The sequence below is a fragment of the Leptinotarsa decemlineata genome, unplaced genomic scaffold (assembly GCF_025532065.1).
Source record: "Leptinotarsa decemlineata unplaced genomic scaffold, Ldec_3_MD MMD2_P_RNA_scaffold_7, whole genome shotgun sequence".
Taxonomy (NCBI): Eukaryota; Metazoa; Arthropoda; class Insecta; order Coleoptera; family Chrysomelidae; genus Leptinotarsa; species Leptinotarsa decemlineata.
The window spans coordinates 297468-313817 of NW_027412534.1; the positions used below are offsets into that span (position 1 = coordinate 297468).

General features: G+C 35.9%; 1 protein-coding gene across 2 annotated transcripts; it reads left to right on the forward strand.

Annotated features, from left to right (window-relative positions):
• The first annotated feature begins 680 nt into the window (after positions 1–680).
• LOC111516673 (NADPH-dependent diflavin oxidoreductase 1-like) lies at positions 681–12750 on the forward strand. 2 transcript variants are annotated; one of them, XM_074170151.1, is made up of 7 exons: positions 681–970; positions 1030–1199; positions 1252–1503; positions 4468–4603; positions 6934–7602; positions 7655–7881; positions 12453–12750. In XM_074170151.1, exons 1-7 carry the CDS (start codon positions 956–958, stop codon positions 12676–12678), a joined length of 1695 nt encoding a protein of 564 aa, XP_074026252.1. In that variant the 5' UTR covers positions 681–955; the 3' UTR covers positions 12679–12750. The 2 variants fall into 2 exon arrangements, with proteins under 2 accessions (XP_074026252.1, XP_074026251.1); XM_074170150.1 differs by having other exon boundaries at positions 681–1199.
• The last annotated feature ends 3600 nt before the right edge of the window (positions 12751–16350 follow it).

Genomic DNA, 16350 nt, shown 5'->3' on the forward strand with positions numbered 1-16350 from the left:
TTAACGGAGATTGACGAAAAATTGAGCGACAGCAGAGAAGCACAAGAGTGCTGACTGAGATATTTGAATATGAACAACTCTAAGATTGTAGACTATTTTGTTGGTCAATTAAAATCCACTATGAAGTGCACACACTGATGTGGACACTCATTAGTAACCTTCGATCCTTTCTGGGATTTGTCTCTTCCCATACCACAGAGAACTGGCCAATTGAGTTTGTCACATTGCTTGGATTCCTTCACAAGAGAAGAAATTCTAGATGGAGACGAAAAACCAATGTGTTCGTGGTGCCAGCAAAGAAGAAAATGTACAAAGTCCTTGTCAATTTATAAGTTTCCCTGTATTTTAGTAATTCATTTGAAAAGATTATCTCCAACGGAAAGATTCAGATTGACTTTCCTTTAGATGAATTAGATATGAGATGGATGATTCCACTTTTGTTTTCAATTTGTGAAAACATAAAATCAGCAATAAGTAATTATTTGTTGAACGTAGCACGCATCTTACATTTTTTCATTTTGAAATATTTAATTTCATATTTGACTTACTGTAGCAGTCCTTTTCTTCGAACAAAAATCTCTTTATGTATGATACCTACCATAGGGGAAAGCCACCACTGATCGTTCGGCAATTGTCTGGCAGATAACTATATTGGTTAAATCACAGACCATGGTCCATGGTTTGTGAGTCTGTGGGTTAAATGAAATGTCAAAATTTTTGACAAATGTCGTGATTTTAAAATTTACAGAATGTTATTATTGTAAAGTGTTATAGGTTTTTTGGAGTATTGAGATATTTCAAGCACAGAAGTTGTGAAACAGAAAACGAAGTACCGGATTTTATTTGTTGAACGGTAATTTAGGGTTATGTCACAGAAGAGTGAATTTTATCATGTTATGTCATAACCCAACTTCTATAAGTATGGTTTGCGAGAATGAAGCAGTAGCTGTTTTATATGGGTCTCAAACTGGTAATGCCCAAGATTTAGCAGAGAGGATTTGGAGAGAATCTAAACGTTTTTACTTTAAGACTACAGTGCAGGCTCTAGATGAATACAATGTACTGGAATTGATAAACGAGAAGTGTGTCATATTTGTATGTTCCACAACAGGGCAAGGTGAAGAGCCAGATAATATGAAATCATTTTGGAAGTTTCTTTTACGAAAAAATTTACCACCCAATATCTTAGATAACGTAAAGTGAGTTTAAAATTCTAACTCGAGACCATTCTCTGTGATGATATTGTTTTAGGTTTGCTGTGTTTGGACTTGGAGACTCCAGCTATGCAAAATTCAATTTTGTAGCTAAACGACTTTATAAAAGATTATTGCAATTAGGAGCCAAACCAATTTTGCCTCTGGGTTTGGGGGATGATCAGCATGACTTGGGGTACGATGGGGCTGCTGATCCCTGGATGGAGAATCTATGGGAAAACCTGTTACTTTCATATCCACTGCCACCCAGGATTGAACCGCTGCCAAGAAATTCTACAATAATGCCCAGGTAAGCTGGAATTATTGTCAAATTAGTCAAAAAAGTTTTTTGATTGTATGTTATCACATTTTCAAGTAAATTTAGCTGCGAATGTAGATTCGTCTTATGATCTACCAAGGTTCAAAAATGCCAAAAAAAGCACGCCAACTTCGATCAAATGTCGAGGTTTTGCTCACTGGTTTCTTCGATTACCGTGGTGTACTGCATCAGAAGTTCTTGTCATATGGTCGTACCGTCAATAAGGAGTATTATCTTGAAGTTATGTGCCGCTTGCGAGAAACAATGCGAACAAATCATCTGGTATTGTGAAAAAACAACTCATGGCTTTTGCATCACGATAATGCACCTGCTTACCCATCATTACTTGTTTGTAATCATGCCTCAGGCACCGTATTCACCAGATTTGATTCCCTTTGATGTTTCCAGGTTTCCAATATAAATATTGAAATAACCGTAAGGATTCTATGTTCTTTACATACGTACCTGATAGCCCTTTTCTGCAAGACAAAAACTGACTGCATAAGTTTTTTACTGCAAACACCCCAAAAGGGTATACGATACCTCAGATGAGAGTCTATTAAGGCATGCTTGCTTTCGCTGCAACAAACCTCAGTTCCTTTGAGATGTTTCTCAGTGCGAAACATCCTGATGCCAATTTTTTGTTGATGTGTGCAATATACTGAGAGAATTTTAAATTTTCATCTAAATAAATTCCAAAAAATTTCAAAGTGGAGTTATTTTTTATTGTGTTATTGGGTATATCAGGTTTATTACACTTGAATCTTAATATATTTGTTTTGCTGGTATTCAATGATAGAAGATTCGAGTCAAACCAATTCTTAACTTTTTTCATGCTTTGGCACATTTTGTTATGCAATCTGTTTATGCCCTTGTCATGCCACACTAATATGGTGTCGTCAGCAAATAAGGTAAAGCTTCCTATAATCGATATGTTGGTCAAATCGTTAATGTATAACAGAAACAGTATAGGACCTAACACAGAGCTTTGAGGTACTCCACAGTTTATCTCTCCCACGTCCGAGTTAGATGACGTTCTTACAAATTTTTTTCTGTCAGAAAGGTATGAACTAATCCAAATATGACTGTGGTCCCTAAAACCATAACTTATGAGTTTTCGAAGCAATATGCTGTGATTGACACAGCCAGGGGAGTAGTTGTTTTCCGATAGGTAGGTATATATATAGGTATATATAGGTAGGTATATATAGTGTAGGTATATCTGAGATTGACTTGATCGTTTAAAGTTAATTTCTTTAGATTTGAACACATTTATGATTCTCAAAATTTATGTTCAGTGGTATGATTTATAATTATGCCTCGTCTAATATTAGTTTTGGATTATAATTGACAAGGTTATATACGAGTATATCATACTCGTTGGTCAAAAAACTTTGTGCAGATGTCTGAATTGAGAAGCATCCTAGATTTATTGGTATTGTTTTGTAATACCATGTTTTATTTCATCAACAATTTGTTGGTTCGGGCACTTGTTGTTTTTGAGAAATTTTAAAATAGCACTGTATATTTTAATGTTTGGTATATTTATAGGGTGCTTGATTTTCAAAACATGTTTGGCATCTTGTAAAGACTTGAGACATCACCTTTACTGGCTTGGTTTTATTAGGTATACACATTCCAAATCGTAATAATTATAAATCTTGTAACAGACGGCGCAAGTATGTAAAATTCCTCTCAAACAACATAATAAAGTTTAAGGTCTTAAATTCTATAGTAATACTGAGATGCAGTAAGTCTCCAACAGATGGCGGACAGTTGTAAAATTTGTTTCGAAGTAAAGAGAAAATTTGCAGTAATAATTTTAAAAAACAATTTAGTCTTGATGTTTTGAATTGAAGTTTAATTCCAAATATTAATGGACTAAAAATATTTTTCAAATCAATCTTTTGATTTGATATGAAATAATAGAATTAGATTTTAAAATGTATCTCCCGTTTCGTTCAAAATTTTTTTCTGTACTAAATCACGGGTAATTAAAAATATTTAAATATTTCATCTCTAGTACAAAATTTTGCTAACACTTATAATGTCTTAAAATATGTTTTTTATTTTGATTTATTTTTGAACAACCTATCAACGAGGTCTTGTAGCGCCATCTGCCCGCGAATAGATTAGGTAATAATTGATACTTACGTACAACGCTATCTGCCTGCAAATAGATCAAGCAATAATACCGATAATTCTGTCGATACAGATCCCGAGCTAGAGAGTTACAAGCAAACAATCATACATACAAACATACATACATATATACAGGTGAAGCTAATATAAAGCGTGTAAAAATTGCATGAATTGTTGCAATACATTCGTTCGTAGGTATTCATTACCCTTAGAGGACAGAAACAATGTAAAGTCGTCTGCATACGCAGTATAATCAGCAGTACTAATCATCGCATCATGATGATTCACATACAAAGTTAATAGAATTGGACCCAAGATCGATCCCTGTGGAACTCCCATTTCGATTTCCTTACTATTCGAGCGTATGCTTTTAATTTAGCTATTATGCTGAAACTTGAGTGTTTTCTCTTTGTTAAAAAGGATGAAATCCAGTTTAATGGTATACCTCTCACTCCATAACTCTCCAATATCTTCATCAATTGCTGATGGATCACACAATTGAAGGAGCTATTCAAGTCGCAGAATATTGTAACATGGCATTCATCCGCATTGATAAACTGTGCCGTGGATGTAGTCATGTTACGTCGAAAAACGTGTTGATTATTACTAATGACTTTGTATTTTCCCAAAACTGATGAGAGTATCTAAGAATGTATAGGTATTTTAAAACTTTTGCGAGACTATATGGCACAGTTACTGGGCGATAATTCTATAACAGAGTACGATCTTTTTTCTTGAAGAGAGGTACAACTTTTACTGTTTTGATGCTTTGTGTTATCTGTGAGAATGTGATTCTACTTTCATCTCTTTCAGATGGGACGTCATCACCTCTTTTGGCAGTAATCGTAGACCCAATCAGCAGTCAATATATTATTCCACAAGAAAATCTACAGATTTCGTATCAGTTGTTTTGGAAAATAGGAGGTTGACGTCTCATAATCATTTTCAAGTAATATACTTTTTCAAACTACTCAAATTGTGTTTCATATCATATCTGTATATTTATAAGTGATCAGATTTTTCAACTAAAACTGTAGATACATAGAAATTTTGTGCACATAGATTTTCATACTTGTTTTTTGTTTCTGCCATTTCGACAATAAAGTGATTTTGATTAGATAAGGGTAGTGTTGCCCAAAAGTTGAAAGAGCTTCCTTTATATAGTACGAGTAAATACTGAAAGATGTACGAGAGTTGTTTGAAGAGTTTCCGACTTAACAAAGATACAAGACATTTTTTTTTAGATAAAAAAAAATTTTCAACATAGTCTCCTTTGAATTCTACTGGTCGTTTTTCTCTGCAAAATAATAGTTCACAAAGGTGATTGCCTCTTTATTTGACGAAAATATCTGTCCTCCGAGGGCAATTTCTAGATGACGGAACAAAAAGATGTCGCTTGGGAGTAGATCTGGCGAGTAAGGCGGATGGCCAAGCAGTTCAAAACGTAATTCAGAGATTTTCGCCAAGGCAACCGTTGAGTTGTGAGACGGTGCCTTGTCTTGGCGAAACAGGATTTTCTTTTTCTGCAAATGTGGCGGGTTTTTCGCACGTTCTGCCTTTAGATTGTCGAGTAATAATAAGTAGTATGCTCCTGTATTTTTTTCCTTTTTGAAGATAATCGATTGAAATAACTTCATGACTATCCCAAAAAACAGTCGCCAGCCGGAAAAACAGTTTTTCCTTCTTTTGGAGCCGGTTTCTCGTTTGCAGTAATTAATCAGCGTCTAAACTCGGACTCATTGCGCATCAACTGCGCTAACAGAACGTTGAAAATGTTCATTCGAACTCGTTTTTGGTCCAACGTGAGCAAACGCGGCACCCAACGCGCGGACAGGTTGCTCATGCCTAAATGTTGATTCATCACTTGATAAACAAGTTCTTTTGACACGTTCATAACCTCTGCTATTTCTCTCACTTTAATACGGTGGTCACAGAATTCATCTTATCTTTGATTTGCGTAGGCTTATTGCCTTTCAAAAACAAATATTCAATGACAGCTCGATACTCGACTTTGTCCATTTTCATAAAAACACTCATCAACTCACTCAAAGGAGTGTTACTTAACCGCGCGTCCAAAATGACTGAAAATTTGGTGAGTAACTGTCAACAGATGAACCACGAAATCAATTTCAGTTTGAAGAGAAGATACATCAATAGTTATGGTAAATCTGTTGTCACAATTCATGACTTTGAAGTTTCAGAAGTATAACTCGTGGTTTTCCGTTCACATTTACTTTTCCTATGAGGTGACAAAGTTCTAAGTCTTCTCATGACACCCATTCCATCAGTCTCGTTCCCTGTACTAGTTTGTACAGGTTCCGTGTTGGATGTTCGTCTCATATTCTTCTGGGCGTAGTTTTGTTTGTCCATATATAGCCTGCCTCCTGTGATTCAGTGCCTCACATTGGCATAAGATTTGTAGAGCTGTTTCTATCCCTTCGTTGCATAATCTGCAGGTAAGGTCTCCTTTGTACAGCCCCATTTTATTCAGGTGTCCTCTAAACGGACAATGACCGGTTAGTAACCCTGTAATTATTCTGAGCCGATCCCTACTGTATTGAAGTAGTTCTTCGGTTCTTTTCTCGGATGGTTCCCTAATGAAGGTTCTACTGTGTTTGTTGCCAGGTACTTTTGTCCAGTACTCTGTGTGCTTATTAATACTAGAAGTTAAAAGTTTAGTTACTTCTTTTCTGGTATTTTCTTTTGTTTTTTTTTTGGAATGTTGAATATTCTTAGGTTGTTTTTTTTAACTTTCTTGTTCCATATAATGAAATTTTCCTAAGAAAATGCTTGATTTCCTATCGTACTCATGTTTTCTTTGAATGAGTTCATTCCTTATCTACTCCATTTTTTGTTCCATCTGCGCTTGTTTCTCATCAACTGTTTTTGTTACTGCTAATGTTTTTATCAATACCTTATTGTTAAGACATTGCCTGAATGCTTCATTCACGGCATTTTGGATTTCATCTCTTATTTCTCTCGTGATAACCATAATTCAATAATTTTCCAAGTAACAAATACTTAGAGGTTCAATGGAGACGTCTGCCAAGATAAAAACAATTTTTAAAGCACGTTTTCTTAGCGAATCAAGCTATTTACTAGGAGCACTTCGACACACACTACTCACTGTCGCACATCACACATATTCACTAGCTTTTATTCACAAGTGCTGCCATCTTCATGTTGAGATCGGAAACTTTTCAGACCTCCCTCGTATCCCAATTGAATTTCTATTTGTAACAACTTTCACGACCACTTTCAAACAAACTTGTTTTTCAGGACGTTCGCCTAATAAAATTTGCCTGTGAAAATCAGAAATATGTTCCTGGAGACGTGTTTGTCTTCAGACCGAAAAATCTTTCGTGGCAGGTGGAAGAGTTCAAAAAAGTACTGTCATCGAATGGTGTGATTATTCCTCCAGAAACTGTGATAGCAGTCAGTAAAAATGATCAGAACGTTCCTGTACCTGAAGTATTGAAATATGAAGTGACATTTGAACAGCTGTGTAGCGAGTATTTTGATCTGATGGCAATACCCAGAAGATATACTTTTAATGTATTAGCTCAGCTGACGGACAGCGAGTTAGAGCGAGAAAAATGTTTAGAATTTACAACAGCAGAAGGCCAAACTGATTTGTATTCCTATACATACAAACCCAGGAGAAACATAGTTGAAGTATTGAGCGATTTTCCAAACGCTACAAAAAACTTGACCCTTGACAAGCTTCTGGAAATAGTACCTCCTATAAAACCCAGGGAGTTTTCTATCGCAAGTAGTAATCAAGTGCATCATAACGAGGTTCATATACTACTTGCTGTAGTTAGATATAAAACAAAGCTAGTGAAAGAGAGATTTGGTTTGGGATCCAACTGTTTAGCGGGATTAAGAAGTGGGGATAGCGTAACATCATGGATTAAAAAGGGTTCTTTCAAGTTCTCGAAGGATTACGTGAGCAAGCTCTAACTTTACATATGTCCATTTTCTACATTTTTTTTTACAGGAGAGACCAGTCATAATGGTGGGGCCTGGGACCGGTGTAGCTCCTTTTAGAAGTTATGCGTTTGAACGATATGTAGAAAATAATTCAAATCCGAAAAATCTCATTTTATTTTATGGTTGTCGTCATCCCAAACATGACTTTCTATGTAAAGAAGATTTCGAGTTTTTAGCTGAACAGAAAAGGCTATCGTTCATTCCTGCATTCTCAAGAGAAGGAGAAACAAAAGTGTGAGTAACTATGATGATGAATAATAATAAAAGTAATATTCTATTTTTTCGAAATTAGTTCATAATCGATAATCCCTCAGATATTATTGATAGTTTTGCAGATTTCTTCAGTGGTTCTTATATAGCAGTCATGGGTGATAACGCCCCCTTTTGGGCGCTGGAGGCCTATAGGGGAGCAGTAAAGGGCACAGAGAAGATTGGAGGGCGTTGAAGCGGTTTAGGGGGGCGATGGCTAATTTAAAAATATTTTTTTGCTTTTAACACAAACTTTACCAGTCCTTTACGCTTAACACGCGTTTTCTCGTGTAACGCCATCTAGGGGACTAGACAGTAACTATTTCCTGTCCGATAGTTGTCAAACTGTACAATAGATGGCGGTAAGCTTCAAAGCGAAGCGAGAAGTTTCTATAGTAAAACCAATAATGATTGAGAGTAAAGCGCGTTGTCATATCTAAATTTTACGTTACCAGTTTATAGCAGAATCAAAATATAGTAAGCAGTAGAGTTGTAGATTGTGGCAAATTATAGATAATACACAATACTAGTACGATTAAAAGGTATTATTTATGACAAAAATCAGTAATGAGCTTGTAATGAGTAATACTTATAAATTTCCTGATTACTGATCAGTTAAAATTAATTATTTTCTGTATAGTGTTAGATATTTATTACAACTAGTGGCAACGCTGTACGCAACGATATTTCTGTCTTTGTCACTTTACCGTAACTTCCATCTCATCGTTGCAGTCCTCACTAATGTACTTGCAGCCATGAGCGTATCATTGGTTTGTGAATTATACAGCGTGAATTGTACGTTTTACAGTTAAGTTAGTCAGCAATCGACGTGTTGTGATAACAACTGGTGAAAATAACAGTGCTAATAAGTGTTCAAGCGTTACATAATTATATTTCTACACCGTTCTCAAACTACTCAAAAAATGGGAGACATGGTCGGGCCTTCCACGTCGAAAAAGGTAAAACGGTCGGAGTCTCGGTCAGTAAGAGAAAAACAAATTGTACTGCGAGTATTTCACTGTCTTGAAAGAGATCATCAGCCACCAAAAGATGACTTTGTGCATATGTGCTGTAATTCTACGTGTGTACCTCCGAATAACCAACCGGGCTTTTCTACATCATTAAGTTCCACAATTACAAAAGATAAATTAGTTGATATGTGCTCTGATTATACCGGTGTACCAAAATCATCGATTTACAAAATACTAAGAGAAGCAGAAATTCATAGGGACGTACAAACGCCAAAAACTAGTAGCGGACGGAAAAAAATCACAGTTGATGAAGCCAAAACCAGTATACGCAGAACTATTCACAGTTTCTTTTTCAGAAATGAGCTGCCCACACTACAAACAGTTCTGGAGGCACTTAGAATTATTCTGGGCGCAAGTAAAAGGATATGTGGCACGAGAAAACAGAACATTTAAATTAGTGGACGTGCAACATCACCTACAAGAAGCTATTCGAACTGTTTCTGCAGAAGACTGGAAGAAATGCATGCAGCATGTTTTAAAAGAAGAGCAAAAAATGTGGGACGTAGACAACTGTATTGAACACAATATTGAACCAATCATAATTCACTTTGGTGATAGCGGTAGCAACAGTGACGAATCTGAGGTTGAAGATTAGATGAAAATTTGTACATTTACATTTATATTATATTCTATTATCAAAAATTTGTAATTTGTATTTTCTAGTACCCCTGATGATGAGTTTAAGTTACTCGAAAGCTTGAGAATAGTTATAAAGAGTTCACTTATCAATTGCTGCAACTCAATAGTGAAAAAAAGTTATATATATATATATATATATATATATATATATATATATATATATATATATATATATATATATATATATATATATATATATATATATATATATATATATATATGTTAACTCGAAGATTCTCACGGATAAAGTATGTGCGCAATGCCGACCACCTCATAGACATATTGAAAACACAAACCGTTAGTCCGGACGACATCCTTGTCAGCTTTGACGTAACCTCGTTATTTACCCAGGTACCCACCGGAGAGGCACTAGAAATAATCAAAAAGAAATACAAACCGGAAGAGCATATCATCACATTGGCGGAACATTGCATCAAAAACACTTACTTCATCTATAACGACCAACGATACAGACAAATTGAAGGGGCACCAATGGGCTCGCCACTATCACCCGTTGTTGCCAATCTCTTTATGGAAGAAATCGAAACCGAAGCAATAGCAACGTCACCCTTGAAACCTAAACTCTGGCTGAGGTATGTCGATGACATCTTCGTGATTTGGTCTCATGGTCACCAGGAACTGTCCAGGTTTTTTAATCATTTGAATGAAATCCATCCACGCATTAAATTTACGAAAGAAGTTGAAGAAGGCAACCAGCTCGCATTTCTCGATGTACTGATTATGAAAAAGCCAGACGGAACATTAGGTCACACGGTATATCGAAAGCCAACACACACGAACAGGTACCTAAACGCAAATTCACACCACCACCCAAAACAAATTCACGCGGTGGCAAAAACACTCATTACACGTTCGAGGAGGCTGGCAGACAACGATCACAGACAACAAGAGTTGAACACTATCGAAACAACGCTACAAATGAATAACTACTCAGAAAGAAGTATAAAAGCGGCTGCCAAGACCACACGGAAACAACAAAAAACTCGAGATACACCGGTCATAACAACCACACTACCATATATTGCAGGAACAACAGATAAAATCAGCAGAATTCTTCACCGACATAACATATCAACTTCGTTCGTACCAGAACGAACAATAAGGTCCATGCTTCGTAATCCCAAGGATCAGATACCTCTGGAATCACAAGGAGTGTATGAAGTACCATGCCATGATTGTGACAGGACTTACATCGGCCAGACCAACAGACGAATCAACATTCGCAAAGATGAACACAAACTAGCAGTGAAGGGAAAAGTCACCACGTCTTCTCTCTTCCAACACGTACTTCAAACAGGACATAACATCAATTTCGACAACACAAAAATGCTAGCAAGCAACGAAAACTTTTACTCACGAACAATCAGAGAGGCAATCGAAATTGAAAAACGACCTAATAATATGAACAAGAGGGATGATGCGCAAAGATTACCATCAACATGGAGATCCGTTTTATCACTTCGCACAAGCAATCAGACCGCTCAACTTCAGAGGCAAAACTCGGTACATGACAATACAGGTACAATAACAGAGACAGGAGAGGCAGCTCAGGTAATAAGACCAAAACAGGTAGTCGAACAAACACAGGTAGTGGCAGCAACGCAGGTAAAGGGAAACATCCATCCCTATAAATTGAGACACAGAGTTCGAAGTAATCAGTCTAGTTGAAAAAACCAGACATCACCAGAAGATGGCAAATGAGACTTTGCCGAAACGTTGTGAAAATAATCCTTATGGGGAGAAAATACACAGAACACGGAGCGAAACCCGAGAAAACAGCTCATCATATATATATATATATATATATATATATATATATATATATATATATATATATATATATATATATATATATATATATATATATATATATATATATTGTGTTTTTTATTAATATTGTTAATTTATTTGGTACCTACTATAATTACCACGATTATTACTCCGTTTTCATAAGGCCCACCTAATGACTACAACGATTAGGTAAATTACGATACTGCAAAGTTTTAATGAAATAAATAAAAAATGTGTATGAATATTTTAACTAATTGTACTAAGAATTTTTTTTTCATTCTTAACCCTCTCAAAAATTAATAAGCACGCCCCCGATTTGCTGTCAACTGGGCTTACTTCTACTCTCAATCATTATTGGTTTTAGTATAGTTTTAGCACTAAAAATATTTTTGAAGTTGATTTAGATACCAAATGTTCGAATATGATATTTTATGAAAGAATGATGTTTTTATTTGTTTGTTTGTTGTTTAGTATAACTACAAAATAACAATAAATCCAGTTCGCATTTATGACGATGTATCTCTGTAGTTGTTCGTTAAATAATTTTTTGCTGCGAACTGGTTAATTTTGGGCAAAAAACCCAGGAGACATTTTTTGTTTAGAATGAAACAGGCTATCGGAAATGAATTTTTAAATGGTGAACAAATAATAAGACAAAAAGTTACATTGGAAATAAACTATAGGGGTTGCGTTTTCCACCCCTTACAACCATGGGGTAAACCAAATAAATTTCTGGCTAAGTGTCTTTTTGGTAGTACAAAACGTCAGGTTAATTTCAATATTGTAACTTTTTTAGTGCTTGTGAAAAAAATTGTTATACAAATTTTATGTACCCCCTTTAAGGGGCTGTATCTTACGCTATTATACTATAAATCAGTAAATTCAGTCGAGTAGATCCAATTTCGGCTGGCGAACGAGATCATAACAAACATATTCTCTCCCTATTGCAAAGTTTTTTTTTATTCCATGTTATCTTTATTTACTTCATCCTCGTGTAACATTTACACTCATTTATATTTGAATATTTCCAACAGTAACATTGAAAAGCAACTAATTTCGAAATATCTTTTGCAGGTATGTTCAAGACAAAATAATTGAAAATAAACTACTAGTTTGGGAGGCATTGCAGAAAGATGCATTTATTTTTGTGGCAGGTAATGCAAGAAACATGCCCCAGGGAGTTAGACAAGCTTTTATAGAAGTCATCAGAGAATGTGGAGTTATGACATTGGAAAATGCAACACATTATGTAGAAAATATGGAGAAAAGTGGTCGATATCAAATTGAGTGCTGGTCATAATAGTGAATTCATACTTCGTGATTTTAATTGTAAATTCTACCAATAAATATTTGTTGTTGACTGTTATCAAAACTCCCGTTTTTTTTCTTCAAAGAGTAGAGTTAGAAATTATGGGTAAGTATCAGGTTGTTTTAAAAGTTTTGTCCGTTTTTACACGCTTTATATTAGTTTCACTTGTATGTATGTATGTTTGTAACTCTCAAGCTTGGGATCTGTATTTGACAGATTTATCGACATTATTGCTTGATCTATTCGCGGGCAGATGGCGCTGTACGTAATATCTTTGATATGATTCGAACTCATTTTACATGTATTTCTCCATTTGAAAAAAGGATTTTTTTTATCAACACGCGCGCCTGCTGCTTTATTTGTAACCCTCCTTTGCGTGCCATCCTTGGGCTTGGTAGCTGATTTTCAGCCTCCCTCTCCGGAATCGGAAAATATTGTAACGAGTTGAAGAATTAACTGTCTTAAACAAATATATTTTTAACAATATTTCACTATCCAACTAATTAATATTCCAGCAACTAACGCCTAATTTATCTTCACTGTTCGAATTACACACATCGGAAAAGTCTAGGGATATTTTTAAAAATGGCAATAATTTTTTTTAGATCGCTTTAGGGATTATTAAACGAATGTAACTTACAATAAAATTTATTAAATGGTCATAAATACTGAGTGCGCATATAAGCAAAACTAAAAAAAAAAAATATGGCTCTTTGGCACCCCGAAAAAAAATCATAATACAAAAAAAATTGGAATCAGTACAAAGTATGGCCTCCACGCTGGTTTATTACGGCCCTACATCTATCGTGCATCGACAAAATGAGATTGTCAATGTCTTGTTGAGGTACATTTGCCCATTCAGCGATTAAAAGCTCTCTCAATTGAAACGTTGTGTGAATGTTCCCCATATGCGGAGTAATTCTTCGTTGAAGCGTGTCCCACACATGCTCGATGGGATTCAGGTCCGGTGATTGTGCTGGCCATGGCAATACATCAACTCCTTCGTTGGTGAGCCAGTCAGTCACTAGACGCGCGACATGTGGACGAGCATTATCGTGCATTAGGTGGAAGTTTTTACCAACAGCACCAGCTAACGGACGGACGATAGGTAGAAGAATGGTGTCGAGGTACTGTCGAGCTGTGAGGGAGCGATTTGGAAAAACGAGATCGGTTCTGCCGCCGATCATGATTCCGCCCCATAGCATTATTGTACCACCTCTGTATGTGTGGACTTCCTGGACGTGTCCCAAACGTTCATTATTTTCAGGTCGTCTCCACAGTCTTACTCGACGAGAATCGGGATGAAATCCAAATCTGGATTCGTCTGTAAACAAAACTATGGCCCAATCATTTGCATCCCAGTTTTGATGTTCTTGACACCACTCTAATCTTCTACCGCGATTGCCTCTCGACAAAGGTGGACATCTAAGTGGCCTTCTGTTGTGGAGATCTGCTTCGTGCAGTCGATTTCTGACAGTATCATGACCAGTGGTTACCTGGTGCGTCTGCTGCAACACGTTAACCAACTCAGGTGCTGTGATTGTCGGTTGTCTTCTTGCGGTTAAGACCAAAAATCAGTCTTGAACTGCAGTTGTAGCGCGTCCTCGCCCTGGATGTTGTTCGGCTGGACTGCTAGTTTCACGGAAACGCCGCCACAATCGACTGATAACACTTTGGGAGACCCCCAAACGAAGAGCTACATCATTTTGTCGCATGCCACCTTTAAGAAGCCCTACAGCTCTATTCATCTCAGCCAATGGTAAGTGATGGCGTTCCATGTTAAAGCACAATATTTCCAGTTCAATTGCTGAGCAAGAACTGCATAGAATGTACAAACTCGACACTTTCAGATTATTCATTTTAGCCGAAAACCTACAGTTTGTAAAAAACTTGATAAAAGATTAGTTACCGTTTTTGCAGGCTTTGTTCAACCCATAGAAATCTACAGGGTGGTCGAGTGTACCAATTTAATCGAAATTAAACGACCTCATGCATTTATTTTTATGATATTTAGTATGTTATAAAAATATCCCTAGACTTTTCCGATGTGTGTATTTATTTAAACGCACGATTCGCTTTCTGAATACAGACTGCTGCTCGGGACAGGAAGCAGCCTTTTTATATCGGCAACGATCGCTCCAGATCTCTCTAAGGGTTTCAGCACTCATCTATACCTTTCGCGGTGGTTCGCGATGAGTCATTTGTTTGCTGGCTGAGATATCGGTCAGGGCCGGCTTCAGATTCGTTATAATATCAATGGTCTTTTTTAATAATAATAATAATAATATGTTTATTATCGCATACACTGATATACATTACATAGAGTGCTATCGAAAATAAACAAGATAATCACAGAAGCTATAGAAATCTATAGCTTGTTCGTGATAAGGACACATTGTAATTAACTGTATAAATACTTAATCTAACATTGAAAGATAATGAATGATAAATTAATCAATTACCTTATTAACAGAGACAGTAGTTTCAGACAGAATACATAGTTATTTTTGTCTGCTCAACAAATGCTTAAGTTGAATTGCTGTTTGAAATAGTTTGATTAACAAAATCAGAAAAGAAAGCTCTTTCGGTATTCAGAATGAATTTCTTTACTTCTCTCTTAAACATGTGAGAACTGTTGATATTTTTGATTTTTTCTGGTAATAGGTATAAGCGTGGTCCGAGATATGTTGCATTTCTTTGTCCTATGGTTTTGTCACATCGTGATGTATTTAAAGAGTTTGCTTTTTTTCTAGTATTGTAGGAGTGGATGATTGGTTTTATTTTGATGTTTCCTTTTTTTACATTACTGAGTATGCTCTTACAAAAAAAGTTGTCGAATATCATATACATTCGCTTCTTTAAATAAGGCAGCAGTTGGATGAGTTTTTTTCCTATTAAATATAATCTTCAGTATCCATTTTCGTATGACATTTAGATTCCTAAGATAATACTCCTCCCCAACCTATTATACCATAGGATAGTTGGGATTGGGCAAGTGCGGAGTGCAACGTTTTCTTTTTTTTTGTATCAGATGGAGTAGTAGAAAGCCAAAAACTTTCTTTCCCAAAAAATAAATATAGTTTAAAAAACACGCTTTCAAAGAACATCGAACTAAAAAGTTAAAAATATTTTTTTTAAATAAGCTTAAAACAATAACGAACGCAAAAATACTGGTATTGTGAAAATAGCGTGGGCACTTTGTGCCATATTTTTTGTATATCAAGCAAAAAAAATGATAACTTAGGATACATAATTGAAAATGTAAAATCTGGTTCTATTGAAACCAGAAAGAATCCAATGTAGCGCCCATAAGAAAAAATAAAGTTGATGATAGTAGCCGGAAGACGAAACGTCGGATTGCAAATCTGAAAACACCCTTATGTAGTAGGGAACAAGTGGCAATGTGGAAGTGCAATTTATTTTCGACGGCATATTGTTAGTCAGGTAAATGCGCAACTTTGCCCCAATTTAACCATCTTCGTATCCCTCAAAGTTTCCGGGATCCCAATGGTGAGGATCGAATTTGAAACACCCTGTATAGCAGGTGTAATAAAATCGTATAAAAATACCTGTAAGATGGGTGGCTAGATTGAAAAATACAACAACTTTTTAATAAGACAGGATAACGGCAGACAAAACTGTTCATACTGCAACTGCTGGTCT